Source organism: Sciurus vulgaris (assembly GCF_902686455.1).
Source record: "Sciurus vulgaris genome assembly, chromosome: 7".
Taxonomy (NCBI): Eukaryota; Metazoa; Chordata; class Mammalia; order Rodentia; family Sciuridae; genus Sciurus; species Sciurus vulgaris.
The window spans coordinates 91,680,893-91,708,441 of NC_136467.1; the positions used below are offsets into that span (position 1 = coordinate 91,680,893).

The 27,549-nt window shown below is 34.4% G+C and overlaps 1 protein-coding gene across 2 annotated transcripts in view; it reads left to right on the plus strand.

Annotated features, from left to right (window-relative positions):
• Window positions 1-27,549, plus strand: part of COL9A1 (collagen type IX alpha 1 chain) — a 143,559-nt gene that overhangs the window by 83,924 nt on the left and 32,086 nt on the right. For both annotated transcript variants that reach the window (XM_079146528.1, XM_079146527.1), the window contains 18 exons: window positions 5,347-5,400; window positions 5,636-5,671; window positions 8,073-8,096; window positions 8,461-8,514; window positions 9,774-9,827; window positions 10,481-10,513; window positions 11,208-11,264; window positions 12,765-12,818; window positions 17,957-18,010; window positions 18,808-18,861; window positions 21,756-21,809; window positions 23,184-23,237; window positions 23,376-23,429; window positions 23,560-23,613; window positions 24,032-24,085; window positions 25,094-25,138; window positions 26,441-26,494; window positions 26,586-26,639. In XM_079146528.1, the coding sequence (XP_079002654.1) occupies window positions 5,347-5,400; window positions 5,636-5,671; window positions 8,073-8,096; window positions 8,461-8,514; window positions 9,774-9,827; window positions 10,481-10,513; window positions 11,208-11,264; window positions 12,765-12,818; window positions 17,957-18,010; window positions 18,808-18,861; window positions 21,756-21,809; window positions 23,184-23,237; window positions 23,376-23,429; window positions 23,560-23,613; window positions 24,032-24,085; window positions 25,094-25,138; window positions 26,441-26,494; window positions 26,586-26,639 (897 nt within the window). The remainder of the gene's footprint in view (window positions 1-5,346; window positions 5,401-5,635; window positions 5,672-8,072; window positions 8,097-8,460; window positions 8,515-9,773; window positions 9,828-10,480; window positions 10,514-11,207; window positions 11,265-12,764; window positions 12,819-17,956; window positions 18,011-18,807; window positions 18,862-21,755; window positions 21,810-23,183; window positions 23,238-23,375; window positions 23,430-23,559; window positions 23,614-24,031; window positions 24,086-25,093; window positions 25,139-26,440; window positions 26,495-26,585; window positions 26,640-27,549) is intronic.

Sequence of the window (27,549 nt, forward strand, 5' to 3'; positions counted from 1 at the left end):
TAGTAGTGCTTTTGTAGCTTGCTCAACAAATTCTTTATCTTATATCATAATGTCATTCCTGGTTTTGTTTTATAATAAAGTGCTTTGAAATTTATAGAAGTACATTGTCAAAATAATTATAAGTATTTTTATTTGTCTGCATTTGCAGCCTATTAGTACAAAACAGACTATATTTTGAATATTAAAAATTGCAGGGTTGAGGTTATAGCTCAGTTGGTTAGAATGCTTGCCTCGCTTGCAGAGGGACCTGGGTTCAATCCCCAGCACCACAAAAAAAAAAAAAAAAAAAAAAAAAAAAAGTTGCAGAGGACTGAAACTCCTTGGATGTTTGAGCTTTGACCCTGGGGTATGTTTCAGGAAGAAACTGATGAGGTCATTGTTTCAGTCTCCTGGGACAGAGGAGCAAGTCAAAAGCAAAGAGAAAGTGAGGAAAGGAAAGAAAAAAGGAGAAAATCCATGTATATGTGCCTATATTTTAGGCATTTCTTAGGTGTAAGGGAAAAATTAACTAGAATGTTCATTTGTTTAGAGCTTTTTCTTCAAGTACGATCACAAATATTATTTCCTCTAGCCTTATAATAACCTGTAAAGTAGATTGGCTTAATATTACTTTCCACAGATAATGAAACAATTATTAGGAGGACAAGTAGTTTTCTAGAGGAGCCAGGGTTATTTATTTAGTGACTAAGAGAAAAGAATCCATATATCTTGATTTTGGGGGGTTACTCTCTAGGCCTGCCTCATGCAGATACAAATGAGTATTTTTTTTTTTTTATTGGTTCAATTTATTTGTTTAAAATTTTTTTCATTGTTTTTTTGATTCATTGTACACAAATGGGGTACAACTTTCATTTCTCTGGTTGTACACAAAGTAGTCACACCGTTTGTGTAATCATATATGTACATAAGGTAATGATGTTTATCTCATTCTATTGTCTTTCCTTCCCCCGCCCTCCCTACCCCTCATTTTCCTCTGCACAATCCATCATTTCTCCATTCTTTCCTTACTTACCCCCCCCCCCCCGCATTATGTATCATCATCTACTTATCAGAGAAATCATTCAGCCTTTGGTTTTTTGGGATTGGCTTATTTCACTTAGCATGATATTCTCCAACTCCATCCATTTACCTGCAAATACCATAATTTTATTCTTCTTTATGACTGAATAATATTCCATTATATATATATACATATATATATATATATGTATATCTCACAGTTTCTTTATCCATTCATCTATCGAAGGGCATTTAGGTTGGTTCCACAATCTAGCTATTGTGAATTGAGCTACTGTAAACACTGATGTGGCTGTGTCACTGTAGTATGCTGATTTTAAGTCCTTTGAGCATAGGCCAGGGAGTGGGATAGCTGGGTCAAATGGTGGTTCCATTCCAAGTTTTCTAAGGAATCTCCACACTGCTTTCCAGAGTGGCTGCATCAATTTGCAACCCACCAGCACTGTATAAGTGTACCTTTTCCCCCACATCCTTGCCAACACCTATTGTTGCTTGTATTATTGAGAATCGCCTTTCTAATTGGGGCGAGATAAAATCTTAGGGTAGTTTTGATTTGTATTTCTCTTATTAATAGAGTTGTTGAACATTTTTTCATATATCTGTTGATTGCTTGTAGATCTTCTGTGAAGTGTCTGCTCATTTTCTTAGCCCATTTCTTGATTGGGTTCTTTGTATTCTTGGTGTAAAGGTTTTTGAGTTCTTTATAAATTCTGGAGATTAGTGCTCTATCTGAAGAGCATGTGGCAAAGATTCTCTCCCAACAAATGAGGTTCTTAACAGATGAATAACTGGAGAGAATAGAGAGAAAAAGTGATAGTGACTCTTTAGTATGTAAATTACCACACAAGGAAAAAAAAAGAATGATGTAGATAATTTGATGGATATTAAAAACCAATTGTAATTGATATTTTATGATTTTTTTGCTATGTTTCATATCCTATAACTTTTGAACTGAAGTCACCTGGGACTCCTAGAATTGAGAAGTTTTTAGTCTACTCTTTGGTTGATTTAACATTTAAAAAAGTATTTTCGTCTAAACTGGGAATGGACACTTAGAAAGTAAGTAGATCAGAGTTTACTGTCTGCTTGTGTTTAGCCATAGGGGAACTAAACAACTAGGAAATCATCACAAGTCCTTTCTTGGTAGTGAACCTAAAGACCTTAAACCTCCAATCTCTTTGTCTCCTGTTGTTTGGTTCATTGCAAATCTCATTTTTTTTTTCTAACATTAAGAAACTGATTAATTGGATAATGTTTGGAAGAATCTTAAAGCAACACAGTTCAAAGTTTATTTCCTATGGTGAGTGAATTTTTGGCAGAAAAGACAAAAGCATCATAGAAGCTGTGCTTGTGGAACTATGCCTTGAGTCTTACCAGATGAGCTGTTGCAATGTGGAAGGAAACCATCGCAAAAGACTGGTATTCTCTGACAAAGAGCAGTATGAACACAATGTTGGCATTAATTATCTCATGCAGAACTGTTTGCATAAACGTCCATATGAATGCATTTCTTTCCACCATTGGTGATATTTCCCTCTGTAATTTTTTTGAAATAAGATTTAGAAGATTTTATTGTAAATTGGATTTTGAAAACTGTGTGTTATGTACCATGCATTTCAAATCTCTCTCTTTTAAGTTGATTCTTCTTTTTCCTTATGAATAAATAAAATTAGAGACATTAGAGTTTGGTTATAACCTTGTTCCCAAATGACAACTATGTTATTATCATCAATTATATCAATAGAGGTATTCTTTTTAAAAGAAAGTTTTTTATTTTTTAATTAATTAATTAATTAAGTTATTTATTTTTGGTACTGGGGATTGAATCCAGGAGGACTTTACGATTGAGCGAAATCCTCAGCCCTTTTTATTTTGAGACGGGGTCTTGCTAAGTTGCTGAGGCTGGCCTCAAACTTGTGATCCTCCTGCCTTAGCCTTCTGGATTGCTGGCATTACAGGCATGTAACACTGCACCTAACTCAATAGAAATATTCTTAAAGGTGCTCTTTGTTGTGACATGCTCAGAGAGGACTATAAACAGTATTTTTCTCTTTCTTATAGAATCCATATGAGACAAATAGAAGAGGAATTAGAAGTATAGAAATTATAACTAAACTATGCTATTATCCTCCAAATGCACAAGTTTTATCCCTGACAGATGTTTTATGACTAGGATAGTGAGATAAGAAATTATCCTGAAAGGTCAGTGTTGGTGCAAATAGTCAGACATTGAAGAAACATGAGGAGACCCAGAAAACAGTGCTGTGGTTTTTGTAGGACCCTTTCTGAATGAGGAACGGCATTTAGAACACTATAGAGTTAAGTAACTTGGCAAGGTTAAGTAGCAGAATCAAGATTTAAGCCAAAAGTAAAGATGATGTAGAAGGACAGGTGTAATCTCTTACATAAAAGTCTAACTTACATCAATATTATTTAGTATCAGGTATTGAGTGTGTTTAATGCCAGGGACAATGTGCTATAACTGTAATGCACATGTAGTTCTTGTCCTTGTGGAACTTATGTTTTCTACATAGTTATTTCATAATAGACTTCACAGCAACTTCTGATACCAGATCCATTTTCAATTTAACTCAAAGAGCTTCAGAGTGATGGACATAATTTACCATATCCTATGAAGGATATTTTAAATCTGAAGTGGCCTATAAATAGTCTTTAGGTTATCCAGCCATCGACTTGGTTCTGCTTTATTATGTTGCAGCTGACATTCTACCGTACATTGTAGTTAATGTCCTAGAATCTTATCAGTTATTCCAGTTACAGGTTGACTGTATGAAAATCGACTAGGATTGGTCTTGGAAGGTATATACATTAAGCAGGTGTTGGAGGATCTATTGTTAAATATGCCATGAGATTTCTAAATTTTATGTGCCATGAGTGCTTCTAGAGAGGGCTCTGTATGTGTGGTTTCTTTGTTGAGATATAAAAGCAAACATACCATTACCATCAACGCTCAGCAACTAATTATACTGGGGCTTGTTCCCAGATTACAGTGTTGTAATTAGTCTAGGGCAAGTAATAAACTGAGACAGTCTGTCAAAAATTCTTTCCTGTATGTTTAATAGTTTTCTTCCTTCATAAGTTTCCATTAATTAACATTTTCAAAAAAATTTCTTTGATTCACTCTGGGCATGTTAGAGAGATATTGATGTAAAGAAATATAAAAATGACAAGGAACTAATTTCTATATGAATTACATGAAAGCATTTTATTGAAACCTAAGCAGACTATGACAAACTAAATATTAATTTTGGCAATCCATTTTTAAGTAGGGCTTTCATATTTTTAAGAGATCTTTCCCTGAATATTAATTGAGTCTTTTCAAAATCTTGATAGTGGAAAGTGTTTTAAAGGTATTTGTGTATGCATGCATATATGTACATATACAGATATTGATCATTAGGAAGGTATAATTTTAAGATTGCACTGTAAGTGACAATATCAGAGAGTGTCATAGAGCAAAGAAAAAATTAAAAAAAAAACCAATGCATCTTCACTAAGTGTGGAAATTCAGGTGTATGTATATAGTACCATGCTTTCACATATTTTATATTGAGAATGATAAAATAAGTATTAAAGACAATGAGGATGTTAAGAGGATTATTTAATACTACTTACTATTGAATATGATAGTTATAAATGTGTTTATAATACTAGGCTTAACTTACACATAGCAAGTAGATACATGAACTTATATATTTAATTATAGTCATTTTTACTAAGAAAGATAATGTGATAAGATACTTTCAAATGTATGACTTTAAAAGTTAATGTTCTTTAATAAGCAATTGTCACTTGCTAAAAGATGGATAGAGGAATTTAAGGGATTATAAGGCAATAATAAGATCGTTTATGTTTAATTCCTATTGAGGAATAATTTTGTTAACTTTTCAGACTTTGTTGTCCTGTAGTTAAAGAGACACAGAGTTTTTATTTTATAAATGAAGGAGATACATAAACCTTGGTTAATGGTAAAGCCAAGACCCATCAGACTTAACTGTTAGAACACCATAATTATTATATTGCATTTTCTCAAAACAAAGACAAAAGGCACTACATTATTGAACCCTGTGATAAGTAATGCAGTTAGCAGAAACATAGGAATATAATTTATCAACAGAAAATAAATAGCAGGCATAACTCATGTTGTGTCACCTTTGTATAAAAATATAGAAGGTATTACTTTATAAAGATTTGCATGATACATACACAAACATGCTGCAGATAACTAACAAATAAAATAAAAATTTCTACCCACTTGTTTACTTAAGAATGTATGACAACTATAATTTCATTGTCTTCCCTCGTCAGGGTTTAACAGGACCTGATGGATCCCCTGGCTCTGTTGGTCCAAGGGGACAAAAAGTAAGTAGGCTACCTGGTACCAACTGATGATGTTACTTAAATGTTGAAGTATAATTTTATTGTAGTGTTTGCACATCAACTAACAGATTAAGCTAGACGCAGCTGAAATACTTTTTCAAGTAAAACTGTTTGAAAACACTAAGATGCAGTGTTTTATTTCAATATTTATGCAGCTTACATATTTCCATAATCATGTTACAAAAAGCTAAGTACAATGAAACTATTTTATTTTTAGGGAGAACCTGGAGTGCCTGGACCTCGTGGATTTCCAGTAAGTAACTGTAAAGCCACAGAACTAAAAATTTCCTATCTTTAGGTAAAATTCTGCTATTGGGAATTTTTAAAAATGCAGTTTTCTATATAATACACATGACGAAGAGTTTTATGACTTATCTAGTATGGTAAATGTTCCTACTGTGAGTAGAAACTGTTCAGAGGTATTTGAATATACAGTACAAAATACATATGTCTATTTGCAGGTGGTATTTCTCAGAAGACAACTCCCTCTCTACCTTGTTGATAGAAAACATTTCTTGCATAACAATAGCAAATTCAGTGTTTAGAACATGCATCACTTAGCATGATATCTTCCAATTTCATCCATTTGCCTGCAAATGCCATTATTTTATCATTCTTCATGGCGGAGTAAGTGTTAGGGTTAGGGTTAGGGTTAGGGTTAGGGATAAGGAGGGTGGTAAGAATGGAGAAAGGAAGGACTATATAGAGGGAAAAGAGGGGTGGGAGGGGTGGGGGGAAGGGAAAAAATAACAGAATGAATCAAACAATATTGCCCTATGTAAATTTATGATTTTTAATTAAAATTAAAAAAAAGAACCTGCATCACATCACTTTCTTTACAACTGGTTTTATCTTTAATGAAATATCAACTAATGAGACATTATTGCCTCCCTGGCTCGTCTTTTCTTGCATTGCACAATCCCTCAGATTTGTGCTATTTGTATATTAAAGAGGACTAGTGTCTTAGGCTATTTTTCCTTTCTGTTTTGCTCTTTGCTTCTTTTTTGCTCTTGCTATAAATCTGTGCCCCCCCTTTATACTGTTTTCTTTGCTATATTTCAGCATCTATCAACTTGTTCATTAAAAGCATATTTTCAGAAGTGAATAACATGCTTCACAACATCTTTCAACTCATATCTCAATGGTTTATAGAGACGCCTTCTTTAATATTTAAATATTTATATAATGGGGGTTGGGGTGGACAGTGAGAGGAGAATGGAGGAACTTTATGTAGAAGGAAATGAGAGGGAGGAGGGTATGAAAAATGGTGGAATGAACCAGACATCATTATCCTATGTACATGTATGATTACATGAATGGTATGAATATACATCATGTACAACCATAGAAAAGAAATGATGTACCCCATTTGTGTATGATGAACCAAAATGCAGTCTGTAAAAAAAATAAAAAATAATTAAAAAATAAAAATAAAAAATTTAAATATTTAGTGAAATTTGTCAAACAATTAGGTCTCTGATAATGAAATAATTTATTGATTAATTTGGTATTTTCAAGCATAACAACTATTTCACAAATTGATATATGTATTGGAATGTTCAGGTGAGAGTAATCTTTCAAAGAAAGCATTGAAAGTTCCATTTATTATTAGAATATACTGCCATGTGAAGTTCTTACCTGTGTCTGCCTGATTAGAAATATTAATATCATATCAAAGGATGTGCATTGATTATATGGGATGCTTTATATATGGGTATTTTAGAAAAGCAAGTCTGCAATGAAAAGCTAACATAAGTATGGTATCACAGACAGTTTGGAATAAAAACTATTCAAGCCAATGTAGGAATGAAAAGAATAATGAGTACTCCTAAGGGGAAAAATTGAAATTGGAAAGCAAAGAGAGGCAATTGGAATTTTGGGTTGTTAATGTTCAATTTTAAGTTCAACAAGCATATTGTTAGAGTTGATTATATATTAGGCTCTGTGCTAGAATTGGGGCTAGTTAGATAAATCAGAAATGGTTTCAATCCTTGATTATATGTATTATATGTAGTCTGGTGCCATGAAGAGATACAAGGTGTAAAGGAAAGGGCAATAGAATAACTAGCTTTAAAGTCAAATTTAGTCTATTACATTAGAATCCCAGTGCAGGATACTTCAGGAGTGACACCAGTTTACTTTCTAGAACTATAACCTTATCTGTCAAAACGGAGGTGTGTTTCTGACCTTTCACCACCAGCCTCTCAGTGCTGATTGCTTGTTCTGGGAACTTCTAAAAATCATATATTATACACTGTGAAAGTATGTTGTCTTTAATGTAGGTTTCTTTTACAACACTACAAATGAATAAAATCTTTAAACTGGTTGTGATGTGCCTGTTTATGAGTGATGGTAAGTTCTCCTGAGGGCAAGCTTAGGTGGCTTCTTTACTTTGATTTTCTTTTTAAAAAGATTAGAAAAATAATTCTGGTTATCATGGATCTTAGAGAAATGCTTGAGGAGCTGAAACAATCTCATTCTTTCTTCAGAAGCAGAGCCATGTTTGCTTTTCATTATCCAGTATTTTCTTTAGAATGAGCATCATATGTTTATTTAGTATTAGAATTTATGGTTTTGAACCCAGTTGTGTTTGTGTCTATGTTTAAACTAAGTATAAACCACTTGAAGTAAATATTTTTATTTTATTCTTTTAGGGTCGTGGTATTCCTGGACCCCCTGTATGTATCATTCCTCATTGGCTTTTATATATAAAGTCTACAAAAATGCCTATTTCTCAAACTCTGACCCTCCTTTTTGACTAACACTGACCATTGGGGATTACAGTGTCTTAGTTATATCATCTGAGGTGCCTACTAATGACAATACCCCTATTCTGCTAGACAAAATATTTACTAATTTAGGAAATTTCTGTTCCATTTTAAGTAAAGTTTGGCCAAATGAGTTATTGTCACATTGGACACTGAAGCTAAAGCTAGCATAGATACATAATTCTAGGCCTGTTATATATTATATTTAATAGCATTTATGATAGATTATAAAATATCCATAAATTACCTTGTTACTTTGATTTGTCAACTTCAGGGTCCTCCTGGGACAGCAGGACTCCCCGGAGAACTTGGCCGTGTAGGACCTATTGTAAGTACCAGAGCATTTTGATAGACATTTGCTGATTTAATAGAAGGTGTTACTTACTAGAAAGGCAAATTACCCTAACAGTACTAGTCTCCCTCTTGCAAGTTCAAAAGTGGCAGATAGATTTTATTCTACTTCATAATATTGATGAGAACTAGGGGTAATAATGCTGCCTTATTTTTGCAGAGCTTTTTAATTTTTTTCCCCCAATTTTTCAGCTAAATTTCTTCCCAACTTCCTAATTGAGTATCAGGTGAAGGAGTGTCACCCCCATTTTACAGATTCTCAGCCAGGATTAGGGTCCAATTGGCTTTTGTATTAGACTTTCCACATGAAATTTAAAAATAGCCTGAAGTTATTATGAGATATATTTGTTAGGATCATTAAATTATAACCAGTATTTAACTTGAAACATTAAGGCACTGAATTTCATAGAGCAAATTGCTGATAAAAAGTGCTTCATGTAGATATTCAGTAAGCATTTAAAAAATGTTGAAGTATTGATATTATGAGAAAGTAGGCAATTGTAAACTCATTGAGGAAAGATATGATGTTATTATACCCCTTTCCTGCTTCTCTGTGTGCTTGCTGTCTGCAAATTTATTTATTAAAGAAATGAGTGAATATGATTATACATTTAAAATAATTGTAAAATGCTTTTGACACTTTATGATAGGACATTAAGAAGGAAAACATGCCAAGAGTAAATATTTGCTATTGAGAGTAATTGAAACCCATTTTCATCTGAATGCCTTAGTTGAATTTAGCCAATTTTGCTTTCTGTGTGTTGAAGAGTGCAGTGACAGACTAAATGACAGACCAGAAGAACAGCAGCAGCAAGAGTCAGACAGTGCCGAGATTAACCTTGCACTTCAAGCTTCACACTGGGTGTGAGCTTTCTTTTGCTCTGATTAGCTGGTAGACACTAGCAGTATTGGCTGCTCTGGCTCCTCTGTAAATCAGCTAGAAAAATACATAGGTGTTCTAATTTGTTTTCAGACTAGATAAAGTGATCGTCCTACACAGAAAGAATTGACTTTATTTTTTCTTTGTCTCCCTTTGCTTTGTTTTATATATCGGTGAGACTGGAACTCCTTTATTATTCTGGTTTTGTAGAACTAATTGGATTTGGTGGCAGGTCTATGCATGGCTGAGCTCTGTAGGGGTTTCTAGTAATGCCATTCTCTCATGCCTCGCTGGTTTTGTGTACCGTGTTTTGACACATGTATAACCACCATGTCACAATTTTTCAAATGACTTAGGGTGACCCTGGGAAAAGAGGACCACCTGGACCCCCAGGCCCACCAGGACCCAGTGTAAGTTGTTTGCTACATGAATTTCTCTTTGTGTCTGAGGGTCAGAACTGAAGAAATCTAAGAATCAGAAATGGAAGTGCCTATTAATTGAATCATTTATTCTAACACTCTCAAAATGGCTACCAATTTTTTAATCCATTTAGAGCATTGTTCTTTTTAAAGTCAGAAAAGTAGAAAGAACACAATAACTTAAAAGGTAGTTTCACAAAGCAAGTCTTAATCTTTACATGTGAAAACATTTGACACTGTTTTTTTAAATGCTCAAAACTGACATATAAAAGAAGCATTTTCAAATGAAGTGCTTGTTCACATTTTTCACAGTAACAAATTTACAAAACATGAGTTTAAGTAGGAGATAATACGTATTTAAGTTTATATATTATAAGTCCTTTTTTTTTCTATTCTGCTTCTCATTTCAGTTCTTTTTAATTTCCTGAAAAAAATGATCAAATACAGTTTAGGAGTCTTGAAAAGGAATATGCCCATGAATCAAGTTTTTAGAATATTAGCACATTATATGCTGCTACTTGTGCCTTGTAGTTTACGAAACAAATATACTTAATTATATCTTTACCCAATGAACTCTCTATTATTACTAACTTTGAATTAATTATTTAGTTATATTGTTAACTTTAATATTTTATTTACTTTAGGGAACAATTGGCTTTCATGATGGAGATCCACTGGTAAGATGTTTTCCTTTGAACAAAATGAAGTTTTTTAGTCTTCAGATGAATTGTCTTTGAAATGATCTTTCTGTAACATACTGTGCTTCTGTGTTTTACTTTTACTTAGATGGAATAAAATCTGTAGCATTAGGGGACTGGTGGCTTATGTATACTCAGACTATAACAGTTTTTCTTTACAAAGTTATTTATTTTTTCTACAACATTTTTATTTTATGCCTAAGGCATGCTTTTCACTAGAATACCCCAATATTAGGAGATATTTTATGTGTAGATTAATAATGAAATGATAGTGGTAAACTGCACTAAGCACAATTCTGGCCCATTGTGGGGGTATGGAATTCAGGATATGGCTAGTTCAGTGGAGAGGGAGGAAGATGATCAGGTCAGGGCAAAATTCATTATCTGTAAATATTTCATTTCTTTAAAAGAGTGTATCTGAAATAAATATGGCAAAATATTAACATTTATTAAATCTGGGGTGAATACATGGGAAGGTATTTGTTATATTCTCAATTCTTTTCTAGAAGCTAGAAATATTAGTTTAAAAATTCAATAAAAGGGAGGAAAGGGATATTTAAATTTATTTCATGACTTATAATTGCATTAGAATTTAATAGCTGGAATCCTTTAAAAATTTGGCCTTTTCACAAAGTGGGTTCTGGTTCATGGTCTCTTTCTTGCTTTATTCTAGTGTCCCAATTCCTGTCCACCAGGTCGCTCTGGATATCCAGGCCTACCAGGCATGAGGGTAAGAGAAAAATTTCCTTATTTTATTCCCTAGAGGATTATCCACAGAAAAAATGGAGACTTTACTTAAAGCACTGTCTTTCCTGGTGTGGAGATCCCACTCAGATGGATCATGTCTGTGTTGGCTTACTCTGCGCCTCAGTCTGTGGGCTTATTAAGCCTGGATTCTAGCTGGTGCCCCTGGCATGTACTCCCACCTGCAGAGACACAGTTGCTTAATATAGATGCCCCTGAAGTTCAGGGAAGAAATGCCAGCGAAATATGTGGAATGGAGGGACACTGGAACACTGAATCAAGGGCCAGAAGTTTGCCCCTAACTGACAAAGACAGTGCTGGGACTGAGGGGAGAGGTCTGTATACATAATTATTTGAAACTTTCGGTTTAAAAAGAAATTGTGGGAAATTGGGAAAACTGCAAAATAAGTAGGAAAAGAGATGTTCCTGAAACTTTTTCTTTGACTCTGACATCATAATTACTTTAAAATACTCCATAAAAACAAGTAAATAAATGCCAACTGCTGGGGATAAATGGCTTTCTCTCTCCAGTCTCTCAGTCTAAAGTGATTTTGAGAAATTCCTCGGGGTTCTACTGCAATCTGGAAGCCCCCAAGGTACTGATTTTCCCCAACATTTTCCCTGTGGTAGTTTCAGTGGTTTCTGTCAACTGTGGAAGAGTTGGGCCTGAGTTGTATCTTATTTTTCAGAAAGACTTGAGAGAGGTCAGAGTTCTCACAGACTTAATTGGGGGTGTTGTCTCACAGTTTCCCTCATGGTACTTCGCCACAGTGCAAGTAAGCTTAGAACAGGTGGCCTGACAAGAGAGGTCAGGGATTCTCTTTCCATGCTGGGCAGACTTTGCTTCGACTGCCCTTTGATGCTTTCCCTTTGCACCAACAATAGTGTATAGGAAGAGGCAGAGAGCTGTGCATCTGGGGAAATGCCCTTCTTATTCCCGCCCTTCCCCATCTCCAGGAAGCAGGTGGGTTTGGAGTTTCCAGTAGCCACAGAAGCAGGGCATATCCAGGTGAGCTGTGTCAGGGCTGCTTCTTCTGAAAAGTTCAGTCACCAGTACAGAAAAAGGCTCAGTGCTCTAGACCACTCCAGGAGGAATGTAGGGAACCCAGATTTCTAGAACAGCAGGCAGGTATCAATAAATCCTGGTACTGAACTGGGTAATGTGGCATTTAAAATTCTAGAACAGTGTTTTCCTATGAACTAAAACTGATACATATTATATACAGTAGTCATCTAATATACATAGTGCCTTTTAGAGCATTTAAGGCAGTAATTTTCTTTGTGACATAATCTTTTTCTTAGTAGCACCTTGACAAGGACTTAGGGAAGCAGGATCATTTTGTGAGCCTTCTGATACTTTTGGTGCCAAAAACAATCAATTCTGTATACATATATGTAATTTTACATAATTTATAAATATCTTATATAATTTATATATATTTTAAAATATATGATATTACATATTTTTTATTTTTGTATTTGCTAGGGCCATAAAGGTGCTAAAGGAGAAATTGGTGAGCCAGGAAGACAAGGACACAAGGTAAGAAAAATGAGTGTTTCGTGGGTAAACTGTGATTAGGAGGTATTTTCATTATAAGCAACTATAAGGAATAATACAGTATACATTATATTTTGTCCTTCTCTTTCAAATAGTGTTGATATGTTCTCAGTAGATGCATTAATATTCTGACTAAGCATAATAAGTTGTTTAATTATAAAAAACAAAGAAGGCACTGGACATTATCATTTTTTTCCTGTGTGGCTACCCTTTCCTTTCTTTCCCTTTCAAATCAGTCACATTCAACATTTTTCCTCGATGCTTTTGATAGTCGAACATTCAACTAATTGTTCTATCTCATAAAAAAAATTGATATTCATAAAATTTTATGCAATGTGTTATTGATCTTAGCAAACAGAAGTTTGTAACTGGCTTATACCTTCTAGTCTCAAGTTCTGGAATAATTTTTCTGTTTATCTCTGACTCTATTTCAATATAAAATAAATTTTGAGTAAACTGGAAGTTAGTGGTAACTTGTGTTATTATCTGGATGCAAGCATGGAATTTATAGCAAAACTTGTACCAGGGCAAGCGTGCTCTGCAGAAAAACCAAGACTGAAATTCAAAGCAAGATGACCTATTTGCCATTTTTTAAAAAAAATCTACTGAGGTTAGTCATCTTTTAACTACCTAAGAATTTTATTTTCTGCACAGTGGAACTTTTGTCTTGGTACATTTTATTATATTGTATAAAGTCAAGCTATTCTTAATGCAGATCCTGTAGACTTTTCGTTGTTATTGTTGACAGTGCTATTCTACACCTTTAGTGGGTAGTGACAAAAGATTAGTCTTTTTCTTTGGAAGTAAAGAGCTAGAGAGGCAATTTATTAATGTCTTCAAGCATTAATATTCTTGAAATCCTTAGCTACAATCAGTATATTAAATAATCTCACATAATCAGAATAAATTGACCAATTTTCTGTGTCCTATTGTAATTCAGACATTTATTTTAAATGCCTTTTATTACTTAGTGAAGGTATTTTATTTATCTGGAATGTAATAGCTGGCTTCCCGATGACAAATTGGAGTAAAATAGAAAAAAAAAAAAAAAAAATGAGTACTTTGGAAGGGTCTCTGCATGCCCGTTTCTTCAATGAATCTCAAAATTTGTGATTTTGAACATTTAGTAAATATTTACTAAGTACCTGCCATGTGCCAGGGTTTATTCTAAGTGCTGGGAACTCAGAATGAAAAACATGTCTAATCACAGGGGAGTGACTACACTAAATGTGAAATATACATATGATATTAGCTAACCACCAAAATAAGTGTGCAAGAATATTAAAATTGCATCAAAACATTTTCATGAGGTAATATGCATAGAAAAGTAGATACAGCAGACTTCTTTTATTTTTGATGCTCTGCATCTCTTTTTCCTCCTTTCGGTGGTGACCCATTATTTTGGGGAAATTTTATTCCCTTAACCCACGGGGTTTAGACATGAAGCTGTTGATCTTCACTCTTCTCATGAAACTAGTGTTTTTGGTATCTATACAAGTTAGTTATTTGTACTCTCAAATCTGGTTTGGGCTTCAGTGGAAAACTTGCATACTTGCTGTGGTAGGTAATTGCCAAAATTTTCAACGAATGTTGTTAAAAATTCTTTTCATTTATTTCACATTTTTATGTCACTTCAGACTATAAGTGGTGTCTTTGAAAAGTTATGTAAGAAAATGACACGATAGGGCTAGGGATGTGTCTCAGTGGTAGAGTGCTTGCCTAGAACTCACGCGGCACTGGGTTTGATCCTCAGCATCACATAAAAAAAATTAATAAGTAAAATAAAGATATTGTGTTGATCTACAACTAAAAAAAAAAAAAGAGAGAAAGAAAAAGAAAAACAAAAATAAAATGGCATGACAATAGCTTGTTGAAGAATGAACTCTGAAAGGGGCTTCTAACAGCTGAACTGGAATGATAAGAGATCCTGGAGGCCTGAAGTTTGCATTTAGAATCACAATTTTGCCTTGAATTTATTACGCAAGTTAGTTAATGAAGACTTTTAAAATTGTTTATGAATATAGAAATTGTTTTAGTCGGCTATTTCGCTGCTGTGACTAAATAATCTGATCAGCACAATTATAGAGGAGGAAGATTTTATTTGAAGGTTCACGGTTTCAGAGGTTTTAGTCCATAGAAGGCCGGCTCCATTCCTTGGGGCTCGAGGTGAGGCAGAACATCTCGGTGGAAGAGCGTGGCAGAGCAAAGCAGCTTGCATCATGAGGAAGCAGAGAGAGAATTCATTTGCCGTATACAAATATATATACTCCAAAGCCATGCCCCAATTCCCACTTCCTCCAGCCACAACCTACCTGCCTCCAGTTAACACTTGGGTAATCCAATCAGGGATTAATTCACTTTCATACATTGTCTCACACATGAGATTTTGGAAGACAGCTCATATCCAAACTATAACAGGAATAAGTATAATTAAGATATGGTATTGATAAAGAAAATGTGGCATACACACACACACACACACACACACACACACATATATACAGAGAGAGATGATAGACTATTACTCAGCTTTAAAGAAGAATGAAATAATGGCATTTGCTGATAATTGGATGGAATTGGAGAATATCGTGCTAAACCAAATAAGCCAAACCCCCCCAAAACTGAATGCCATATGTTCTCTCTGATATGCGGATGCTATTTACAATAAGGAGGCGGGGTGCTAGGGAAGAATAGTTACTCTATATTAGGTAGAGGGAAGTGAAGGGAGGGGAAGGGTTACGGGGGTTGGAAGGATAGTCTAGTGAAACAGATATAATTACCTCATGTACATATATGACTGCATGACTGATGTGATCCTACAATATGTACAATTAGAAAAATGAGAAATTATGTTCCATTCATGTATGATTTATATATCAACATGCATAAATGCATTCTACTGTCATGTATAACTAATTAGAACAAGTAAAAAGTTTGAAAAAGATATGGTATTGGCAACATCATGCAGCAGATCAGCATTCATTCAAAAATCTCTTATTAAATGGTAATAAATGATAGTAAATAAATAATAATTGGCAATAAATTTAAAAATTTTCATTTTAAATTTGCGGTTATTGATGAGGTATGTGCTTTTCATTCAAAGGTAAAATGTTTAATTCAAGCATATTGCTTTAAGGTTTATGGAGAATCTATGGGAAATGCTCCATAGCCTACTAAGGAAAAAATACAAAGGACCTATTAATCATTGTTCTTTTGGCAGCTAGTTTTATAAATTTGTAGAGAAAAACAAACAGTATTTAATTATGCACATGTGATGATTATTCACTCTGTGGACAGTTAATTCACTGGCTTTTGAATTGGACTGCCTCTTTCCACTGTCCATCATATGTTCTAATGAAATATAATCTGAATATAATTAGGAGACTAAAACCAAGGTGTAAGACCCCTATACTACATTAAAAATCAAGTTAAATTATTTAGGCACAATGTAGCTCTTTGAATCATATGCCTAAATGTTCTATATTAATACTACTGTTAAATTTTCTATTGTGTCCTTTTTTTGTGAAAATCTTTAAATGTAAGATATAGTTGATGGAGCAAGAAAATTAGTGAATTGAATATGTAATAAAGAAACAATAGTAATGGATTTAAGTCTACTATTATGTACATGATGTTATAAATAATTTTTCTCATCACTAACTTCCTAATTTAAAATATCTATTACCACAGAAAATGTAAGACTGTATATTGATTAAAAGAAAGTAAAGCACTCATCAGAGTGAAAGTCACTTTTTTCTATAAAATAATATTTTTTGTTGAGGAATTGGACTTCTTTTTGAATATTCTAATATTTTAAAGTATATCAGAGGTTATAATAACAAGATGCCAAAATAATAATTAGTTAGAGAATGTGATGGAAGGTGGTCCCATTGGCAATAGCAACTAAATAGTCAAAATATCTTAGAACAAACTTAATATGGAAACCTAATTTGAAGAAAAGAGTTAAACTTTATCTATGAAGTTCAAAAGAAAAACATTTGACTAAATGGGGAGATACATTAACTTCTAGGAGAGAAATTTTTAATGTAGTCCTGATAGAAAACTAGTAGTATTTTGGGGAATATCTGTTCAATGATTTTAACATTCCTCTGGAAGGGTAAACGTTTAAGAAAATCTGAAATATAAGAGTAACTATAAATTAAAAAGGTATGGGAATTCTCCCTGAGATGAAAATGTATTATAAAATTTCAGTAATTAAAATGTTTTGGTATTGGTAACATCATAAACAGATCAGTGGAATAGAATAGGAAACCTAGAGTCTAATGATTTATACATGTTAAGAATGAATTTTCCAATTTATGTGGAGAGGATCTACTATTCAATAAATAAATATCAGAATAAGTGACCTTTAAATTCTGTGCCAGAAATTAAGCTACAGAATTACTAAAAAAAAGTACAGATGAATATTTATATATTTTGGGGGTTGAAAAGGCTTTTCCATGAGTGAAATCAAAGGTTATAACCCATGAAAGAAAAGACTGATTTAAATCCACTATAAATTGTGTATGGTATAAAAGTGGTAATAAGAAAAGTTAACATGTAAGTCATAATTAAAATATCCTATAGCTTATGGAAATGTTTATATAGTATTACTACATATTCCCAATAACTCCCCCAACTTTCTCTTTCTCTCAAACATGAACACACACATTTTCTTTCCCCTTTCTCTCTTTTCTTCCCTCCTTTTCTCCCTTTAGAAAAACTGTGAAAGAACAGCATCTGAAATGTTACTGGGGCTGGGGTTGTGGCTCAGTGGTAGAGCACTTGCCTAGCATGTATGAGGCCCTGGGTTCGATCCTCAGCACCACATAAAAATAAAATAAAGGTATTGTGTCCACCTATGACTAAAACAAAATATTAAAAAAATTAAAATGTTGCTGGTATTTATAGCTGAACTGTGTGAGTTGGGTGACTTTATTTGTATATTTTTCTGGATTTTTCTGAATATTCTACAATTAACATGGATCACACATATAAAACAATTCAAGAGAGCATAGTATCGATGCCAAATGAATATAAGATGTTCTGCACTAGATGTAGCATATTTCTGTGTTCATTTGATAGACCAATTTATTGTGCTTTTCTCTGTTGTTTTTTAGGGTGAAGAAGGTGACCAGGGAGAACTGGGAGAAGTTGGAGCTCAAGGACCTCCAGTAAAGTATTTTAAAAATATATTGGAGTAGGATATGCAAATATTTAAAAATGACTCTTAGAATATCTCATAGGTAGCATTTGTATTAATAACTTTATTTTAACATGATGTTCTCTATTTTCTCACCAAACCAGCATGGAGAGATAATCACTTTTTCAGAATAAGAAAGTTTCCATTGTACATTAAAGCACTTTTTTAAACAAAAAGAGTCTACATATAATTACATACATTCATTTAGTAGACTCCAGGGCCAGGCAATCTTAAAGCAAATACTGAACAGTAGAGGTTGACATATCTTTTATATTCTATAGCACTATCACATGATATAATGAAAAATTTTGTATACCCTGAATATGCAGTAGGAAAATAATGCGCTGGATTAATGTAGCTCATTCCAGCAGTAATCATTTTAATTAGAACATTATTAGTTGTTCATAATTATGTTTTTTAATAAAAAGTCCCTTGTGCTTTGGCAGATCACTGCAGTAATTTGCAAGGTAATTGGGCATCAGCATACTTCAACTTAAAATGTTTGTTAAATCAGAATTTACATTACTTTTGTACTATATGAAAGTAGAATTGTTACACCTTTTTCTTGTCAAAATGAGTAATATTTATGGAAATAATGATTCTATGAAATTTGTTGAACATTGAGGCTAGCCAAGGTATAGCTGATGTAAAAGACAAGCTGAGCCATTATGATAACATCCTTCTTCTGGATCAGTTTCTGTGGAAAATTAAAAAAAAAAAAAAAGTGCCTTAACTAAAATAATCCACTTTTCTTTTTTATATTTCCAGGGAGCTCAAGGTTTGAGAGGCATCACCGGCATAGCTGGGGACAAAGGAGAAAAAGTAAGATGACGATGACAATACTACAATATCAAAATGTACTAAATAGAGTTTTGGCCATTTTAAAACAACATCTTTAGCAACACTGTTTGTTTGTTAGTTAGTTTGTTTATTTATTCTGGGTCCATGATTGGTTGAACTCACAAATGCAGAAGCTATGGAGATGGAGGACTACTCTATAATATATTTTAAATGGTATGGGGTAATTTAGATTAATTGGGATTGCTCTATTTTTCTCTGTGTATCAGTATCAGTAGCTAGCACTAATAACACTGGCCCAGTGGTTGGGGTGCTTCTGGTCAACAGGGGAATGCAGGAAGGGAGAGTCAAGAGAAGGCAGGCTTCCTCCCAGGCTACTAGGGAAATTCTTGGCCAACTTGCAAGCTGAGCCCTGCCCTAGACAGGTGATAAACCTGTGACCAGAGAACACCAAATCTGCCCTTAGCCCAGTCTCAGAAATCTGATTTTACTAGCCCTTCCATGGCAAGGTGTTCTGCAAGCTATTAGGAAGATTTGAAGAGGAATAAGGACCCATTAATTTGTTACTTATTGTGAGAGACAAATAAATAGCTTACTGTGCAGCAAGTGAGGCAGAAATCTCAAGGTGGATGGAATGAGGGAATGCAGATAGGGGACCAGGAGGACCCAGGAAGGAGGTGGCATCAGAAGGATGCTGAGACTACGAGGATGAGGTACTGTGTGTGAAGGATGGAGAATGGGTTATGCTTGGTTGAGTGAGTATCCTAAGAACAATGGAAACCTGTATGTTGACGATACCCTCAAAAATGTTTCTATTGGCGTGTGTGTGTTTAGGGGTATGTCTAGCTTTTGTATCATAAAACAGTTTCCTTTTCTTAGAGAGTATGTTAGAAAAGTCAATTTGTAGGTCACAGAATGTTAAAAACATCTGCCTACCCCCACTTCTGACCCTGGCTTTATTCTCTTCAGAAACAGTGCGGCTAATCTGTGTCAGTTCAACACATCAACACAGAGCTTTTTATTAGCAATTAAATAGCAAGAAGTTGTGCATTGTTGATGCTCAATAAATGAAGTCAAATCTTAATTTTTTAAAAAGAGATGCACATTTTTTGACTTGTTACTATTTTTTCTTTCAATTTTATTTTTTAAATCTTTGTCTCTTCCAGATATTTTCTTTCTACCTGCTTTCTTTTTTCCTCTCCTCTAGACTATTTCTTTCCTTAAAACAGTGTATTTAAAAAAATATTGGAGTCTTGTACATTTCTATCTTCACATTACCTTAAGTAACACTTTGCATGCATCTCTTCATTTATTAAGAAATACAACTGATAAATTTTTGATGTTTCTGATAGCTAAGCCTTCTCTTTTTCTGATTTAAATTGTCCTCTAAAATATGTTACCCCTCACTTTGAAGCCAATTAGTGTTCATGATCTTCTCTTTATTTGAAACATTTTCTATTTAATATTTTAAAAATTTCTCATTTTCTTTGATTTCTGTCAAATTGCTTTTATTCTTTTTTTTTTTTTTTTTTTTTTTTTTAAAGCTCTTCTTTTGAACTCAGACATGGACTGGTTACCTAGTAACAGCAGTTTAGGTCTGAGCTCATGCTGAACAGCAATGAGAGAGGGGGAGAGAGAGAGAGAGAGAGAGAGAGAGAGAGAGAGAGAGAGAGAGAGAGAGAGAGAGAGAGAGAGAGAGAGAGAGAGAGAGAGCATCAAAGCCATTTCCATAATGCAAAGCTGTTCTCTGTTCTCATAATGCAAAGCAAATGATGAATTCAGGGTTTTTCTCGGGTCTTCCAAATTCTTTCTTCCTCAGTGAATGTAGAATGCCTGTTCTCTGTTCTAGTTTTTAGGGATCAAAGAATTTCCAGGCTCTGTGGTCCCTCTGCTTCTGTTGTATTTGTTCTTTGATTCTACCTATGTCTGAACCTTCTATCAAAGGTTTTCTAAGTTTTAATTCTTACTGTAGATGCTGTCCACCTGGATTTCTTGGCCTGACATCTATCCAGTACTCTGACTGCTTTTCATTTATTTTATCATCTCCTCTCAGCCTGGTTCATTAGGAGCTGTCTTTTCACTGCAGTTGTCCTTATGCTTTCTTATTTGCTGTGTAGATGAGAACAAAATTTACAAACAGGTTGTATTTTGCAAAGGGCATATATAAAGAACACCAAAACAATACATTTTTGTTTTAAAATCACATTTTGATTCTTCTAATGAAAATAAGGGCATGATCTGTATAATATGTAGCCAAGTCAGAGATCATTTTCAGATAATTAGACTTATAAGACTCTGGCTAGTTCTTATGCCATTTCTTGGTAGGGTGAAACTGTTCCTGAGGACATAGATTGGTTACTTTATGTAAACTGAACCTAGCATCAATCCTGGATGGGAGAAGAGATGCTCAGGTGTTTTCAACAATTCATTCTTCTGAATCATATGACTGGACTTTTTATTTTAGATCTTAGTAGGATCCAGTGTGTCATAAGTCCCTCTTCCAGTTGTGGTACCAGAGTTCTCTATTTGTAAGGTGGCTCTATAGCCTTTACCATTAATGAATTCCCATAGGCATTTCTGAGAACCCTGAAGGTTGATGGCCTCTTTCCAATGGATTTGTCAAGGTCTCTGAGTGAGTACTAGTGTTTTAAGTTCATGTCAGCAGCTGAGAATGCAGTGTTAACTTAAAATTCCAGAAGTATCTCAAACATTGCATTTAAATACTGTCATTGTGATGAGTAGATATAAACTGTATTTTCATATCTGAAGCTTCTGATAAAGTACTCCTCAGGTTCACTGTGTATTTCAAGCATAAAACCTCCTTTTAAACTAGCTACTATATTTCTTTAGAAAGATGGATATGCCCTTTAACATACATAACCAATCTCAATTTTATTTCTTTATCTTGTTCTTTTCAGGGTGCTCGGGGCTTAGATGGAGAACCTGGGCCTCAGGGTCTGCCTGGTGCACCTGTAAGTGGTTTTCCTTTTACAAAAGCTAAACATCTCTCTCTCTCTCTCTCTCTCTCTATATATATATATATATATATATATATATTAGGAGTAATAGTTTTTTTGCTATATATATGGGTATGTGCAAGTATTTTGTACATGTGAATAATTAAAATGGAAAAATGAGCAATAGTTTTTATATTTATTTAAAAATTACAGTTAAAAAAAGCCTGTCTTTTTATAACACAGAGAAATGTTCTTCTGATTTGATATTTTTTCTTATGGAATAAGTCAGTATGTTAAGTATTTATGTTTGCTGTGTTTTCCCTTTGCTTTGGTTGTCATGCTTAGATTCACTGTAACAATCTTATTTCTAATTCCTGGATAGTTCTGCCTTTTTCCTTTTCTATGATTTCTGATCATATTATTTCATACTATGTACACTTTTCTTTATTGTAATCGGCCTCAAGCCTTTTTTGGAGATAAACAGACAAAAAAAAAAAAAAAAAAAATTCATCTATTAGTCACCTACACCATATAAAAAGTAGAAAAAGGTATGTCAAATAGGATTCATGACTCTCAAGTTCCTCTGGTTTAATGGAAAAGACAGGATATAACTCATTGACAAACTTCAAGATCAAGTGCTAGAACATGTGATAGAGATAATCCATGTAAGGGACCTTGTAAAGGAAACCCATTCTAGATGAGAAAGGCAGCAAAGTACAGGAGGGCACAGTTAGTGGTGTAGGATTCATGGGCTATTATAGAGGCCGTCACTGCCTCAGGTGGAGAAGTGTGTGAAGATGAGATTGAATGGGTAAGGTAGAACTACCTTATGGAGAATATTTGATGCCAATATAAGCAATCAACGGTAACAACAGGGAGCCATTGAAGGCTTTGAAGTAGTCAAGTAAGGAGACACATCCTCTCACTTATTTCCTATACCATATATTCACATTAGTTGGATAATTTTGACAGAAATCACTATTATTGAGTGGGGAATTACAAAACATGGAGAAAACATTAGCAACTAACCCAACCCTCAGCCCACCACAGCAGTCAATAGGTAAACTTTTATATAGATGTAGTTACAGATGCTGTTACCTATAGTATGGAACTTAATTTATTTTATATATACATCCAAATAGCACAGAGCCATTATACATGTAAAATGAAAAAAAGGACATGCAAGTCTCAATTATCCTATGTTGCCATCAATTTTTAAGGTTATAATTTTTTTAATAAAAAGATTTCTTATACTACGCATCTATTATAGATCAAAGCCATTGTAGAGAAAGAGCAATAGGTAGATAATGTGGATGATGCGTCCTAATTTTAACAAGTCTATCAACAAGTAAATTTTGCTTATATTAAGAAGATTTAATTTTTGTACAGGGTGATCAAGGACAGCGAGGACCTCCAGGAGAAGCAGGTCCTAAGGGAGACAGAGTGAGTCCAAATTAGTCTTCACACTACAAGCATCCTGCTTTTTAGTGTCATCTGATGATTTTGCTTATTTGTTTGACACGTCCTAAATATTGTAATCATTGTCCATGTCTTGTTTATCCCTCTTTTCCTGCCCTACAGGGGGCTCAAGGTCCTAGAGGAATTCCTGGACTCCCCGGGCCCAAAGGAGACACGGTATGTCCAGAGCTGTAGTCAACAGGTGCATTTTTTCAGTGATTATTGACTTATAGTAAAAAGTTTAGAAAAGAATGTAGGGAAGAAGAATGTGACTTCTTCTAACAGTGTATTTCTTTGTGTGCTTTAGGGCTTGCCAGGTGTGGATGGCCGAGACGGGATACCTGGAATGCCAGGAACAAAGGTAGCTGTGTGATTCAGTCATTTGTGAATGGGGCTGTTGCTGGCCTGACCAGCTGAGCACAGTATTTCCATTACAACATCACCAGGAGATTTGTTTAGCTAGCTTTGGCTTTTTTTTTCCCCCTCCTTTTAATTTTTTAATCCAGTGTCAAAGACAAAATTCTTACTAGAATAGTATACTTATTTGCTTGCTCAGGAAAACTGCCCCATTGATGGAAGTAAGCTAAGGGATATTATGTTTTGATTGAGTTTATGTCCCATGTTCTACCTTGCCACCTCCTTGCTGAATTTTAAAAGTGCACATAAGGTCAGCTGTGGGAAAAATCCTTTTGCTTAAAATGCTTATACTCTTTCCTTTCTTAAAAGTAATATAGCAGTTCATACAGGTTCAATTATGTGATAAAAAGCTTTTCTTCCAGGGTGAACCAGGGAAACCTGGACCTCCTGGTGATGCAGGATTGCAGGGGCTACCAGTAAGTAACTACTTCTTTAAATATTTTTTGGTTTACCCACTTTAAATATATGAATGTGGAGGGAGAAACATACTATGTAATTTGATGAGTTCTGAGAAAAATAAGATGTTTTACTTATATTTAGATTTATACTTTTGTATTTTTTCCCCCTGACTAGGTCGCATTCTCCAATAACTATAAGTAGAAATCTTTAATTTTATGATTTAGATTCCTTTTCTGTTAGTTTGCCATCTTCCTTGTATCATTGCACTAATCCTGAGCTGTGAACTGGTGCCATGTACTTCATCCTACCTTTAAACAGTCTTTGCTTCTTGTTAGCAAGGTTGAATCATAAGAAGGTGGAGTGGATTCTCGGGGAGACAAGTTACCATTTTTGGATATGTCTCATTTTGAAGCATTCAGATTGATGTTTCCCCAAATCGAAGTGTTTGGAAATTTAAATAGAGTGTACTGCATGTGTTCTTGACTCTTTGAAGGCAAATCTTCCAAATTAATAAAGGCTATTTGGTAATATCAAGGACTAGCCTCCAATCTGTTAGGACATCTGACACTTTTTAAATAATTAGAGGCTGTTAGGACTCCTGTTAACACCAAAACTTAGCCTAGCATCCTTTGGCTTTCTTTTCATCTACTGTAAAGTCCAGCATTTTCAATAGGTTCTCATTTTATTCCATACATGGAACCATGTTATTTCCCTATAGCAAATGTCCTGCCCGTAAGAACTCCCATTGACCTGAAAATGGTACTGAATTCTAGTTTAGAGTAGGGTTTGCTTTTAGAGTGTTCAATCTTACACACCAGATACAGTGAAGTAAGATCCTGTACTCTTACAAGTCCTGTGGGTAGTTCTATAACTGTCCAGAGATTGGGGACCAGGTAGCATCTCCCTCTTACTGTCTTTGAGGTTATCATGATTCCTTCAGCCTTTTAGCAGTGTGCAATGGAGTTGGCAGCTCACAGATTCTCAGATGAGGTTATTAAATGCAGATTCCCTTTGCATTCTTTTAGGGTGTACCTGGAATTCCTGGTGCAAAGGGTGTTGCTGGTGAAAAGGTAAAAGACTAAACTTTTAAATTAATATTTTATTTATTATTTTATTAACATACTTTCTTATAAAATTTGTAAAATTTTAACTGCCTTTTACTTTATATTTAACCCCAGGGAAAAATTAAAAAGTAAAAGTTTTGAGACTTGGAATGCTAATCTTTTTCCCAGTGGTTGGAAGTTGTTTTGACTTACTTCATGAAAATGTCATCCTCTGTCAGGATAAAACAGGGAAAACTTTATTGTACCTTACTACTTAAAACAAGTAAGATATTATATAGGAATGTTGACTTTATTCTTAATTTTTTAAATAGCGTCAGCATGAGGTAAAAAGGCTCAAAAAAGTATATTGGAGGTGGAAATGGTAAAGACATATGACTAATATTGTGAATACTGAAAATATACCCATGAGTGTTATCAAGATAGTTTAGCTTAAATCAAAAAGATATTAGGCACTTGTCCACATACTGGTCAATGGGTGTTTATATTCTATGCATAATTAAAGTGCAACCAGATAAAAATAATAGGTGAAGGGCTGGGGACATAGCTCAGTGGTAGAGCACTTGCCTAGCATATGCAAGGCCCTGGATTTGATCCCAGCACTGCAAAAAGAACAAAAACAACAACAACAAACAAACAAACAAAATAAAACACAGTAGGTGAAAGAAAAAAAAATAAAGGCTAGCTTTGCTTTAGAAGAAAATAGATAAAATATGAATGATATAGAAATAGAGCATATAGAAATAGAGATATAGAGCATGTGAGTACAGATCTTCAATCATAGTAGTCCATAGCATCTTGAACAGAGGTGGTTCCTAAGAGGCAGGTTGTGAGAGATTGATGAAGGAGATGGCCTTTGCCGACGTGTGCCTTTCTCTAAAGTTTGCTGGCAGGGTTTTTTCAACAGCACATCTCCTTGTTTCCTCATGTTGATTTGATTCTTAAAAATTTTAATAGTGCTGGTATGAGCTACAAGGGGTCAAAGAAGTGATTGGAGGTAAAAATGGTAAAGGAAATATATACATAATTAATATTGTGAAGAAAGAAAAAAATCCTTGAATTGAAGGGATTGCTTTCAATGAAGGCTAAAGATCTTCATTTGTTGACATTTGACTTTAAATATAAGACTAAATATGAAGAACTTTAGTATTCATCAAGAAAGGGATTCTACATCCTCCCAAATTCTCACTGTGAAATCAGGAGATTAAGGCTATTAAAATATATGCAATTCCCTGTCTTGGTGAGGCAGGTTGATGATTAGACTTACTTACAGTCAGAATTTACAGTCTGAATGTTGCATTTCACCTTTAGGGTAACACAGGTGCTCCAGGGAAGCCTGGTCAATTGGGAAATTCAGGCAAACCGGTAAGAAGTCATTTTACTTTTCTGTCAGTTATAACCTGTTGCTATCAGGAGGTTGTTAATGTTTTTTCTCTGCCTGTCTCTCTCATAACAGGGTCAACAGGGGCCTCCAGGAGAGGTGGGACCTCGAGGGCCCCGGGGCCTTCCTGTGAGTATTCACTTTCTGTAGTGCCTTCCCAGTGCCCTACTGGGCTCCACCACTGGTTCATCCATATGCAATTGCCTTCTGCTGTTTGAGCACATGGTATTCTAGATAAATGATGAAATGGCAATGCTACTTTGATAGGCAATATTTCTTTTCAGAAAATGGAAAAAAAATGAGGTGTTTAACAGAGGCACCATGATTGTTTCTGCTCTCATCCCTTGTTTAGGAAATATTTTAGTGCTATTAAACAGCATTTTTTAAGGCATAATTCACATGCTATATAATTCACCCATTTAGTCAAAATAACTTATTAGCTTTTAGTATATTCACATAGTTGTGCAACCATCACCACAATCAATTTTGGAGAATGTTTTCACTCAAGAAAGACAAGAAAGACATCCTGTACCCATTGACAGTCATTCAGTATATGTTTTCAGTCCCTTCAGTTCTATGCAACCAGAAATCTGTTTTCGGTCTTTATATGTTCGCCAGTTCTGAATATTTCATGTATATGGATTCATTTAATATGTAGCATTTAAAAAATGCTTGTCTTCTCTCACTTGGCATAATATTTCTATATTCATCTATGCTATAGCATATATCAGCATGTCATTCCTTTTTCTTTCTTTTTTCTTTTTTTTTTTTTTTGGTGGTGCTGGGATTGAACCCAGGGCCTTAATACATGCTAGGCAAGCACTCTACCAACTGAGCTATATCCCCAGTCCCTGTCATTCCTTTTTATTGCTGAATAAATGTTTGGCCATTTTGAGTAATGCTGCTATGAACTTTGTCTACAAGTTTTTGTGTGGACATATGTTTTAATTTCTCTTATGCACATATCTAGAGTAAAATTATTGAGTCATATGGTAACTATATTTAACTTCTCGAGAAACTGCCAGACTTACATGAAAGT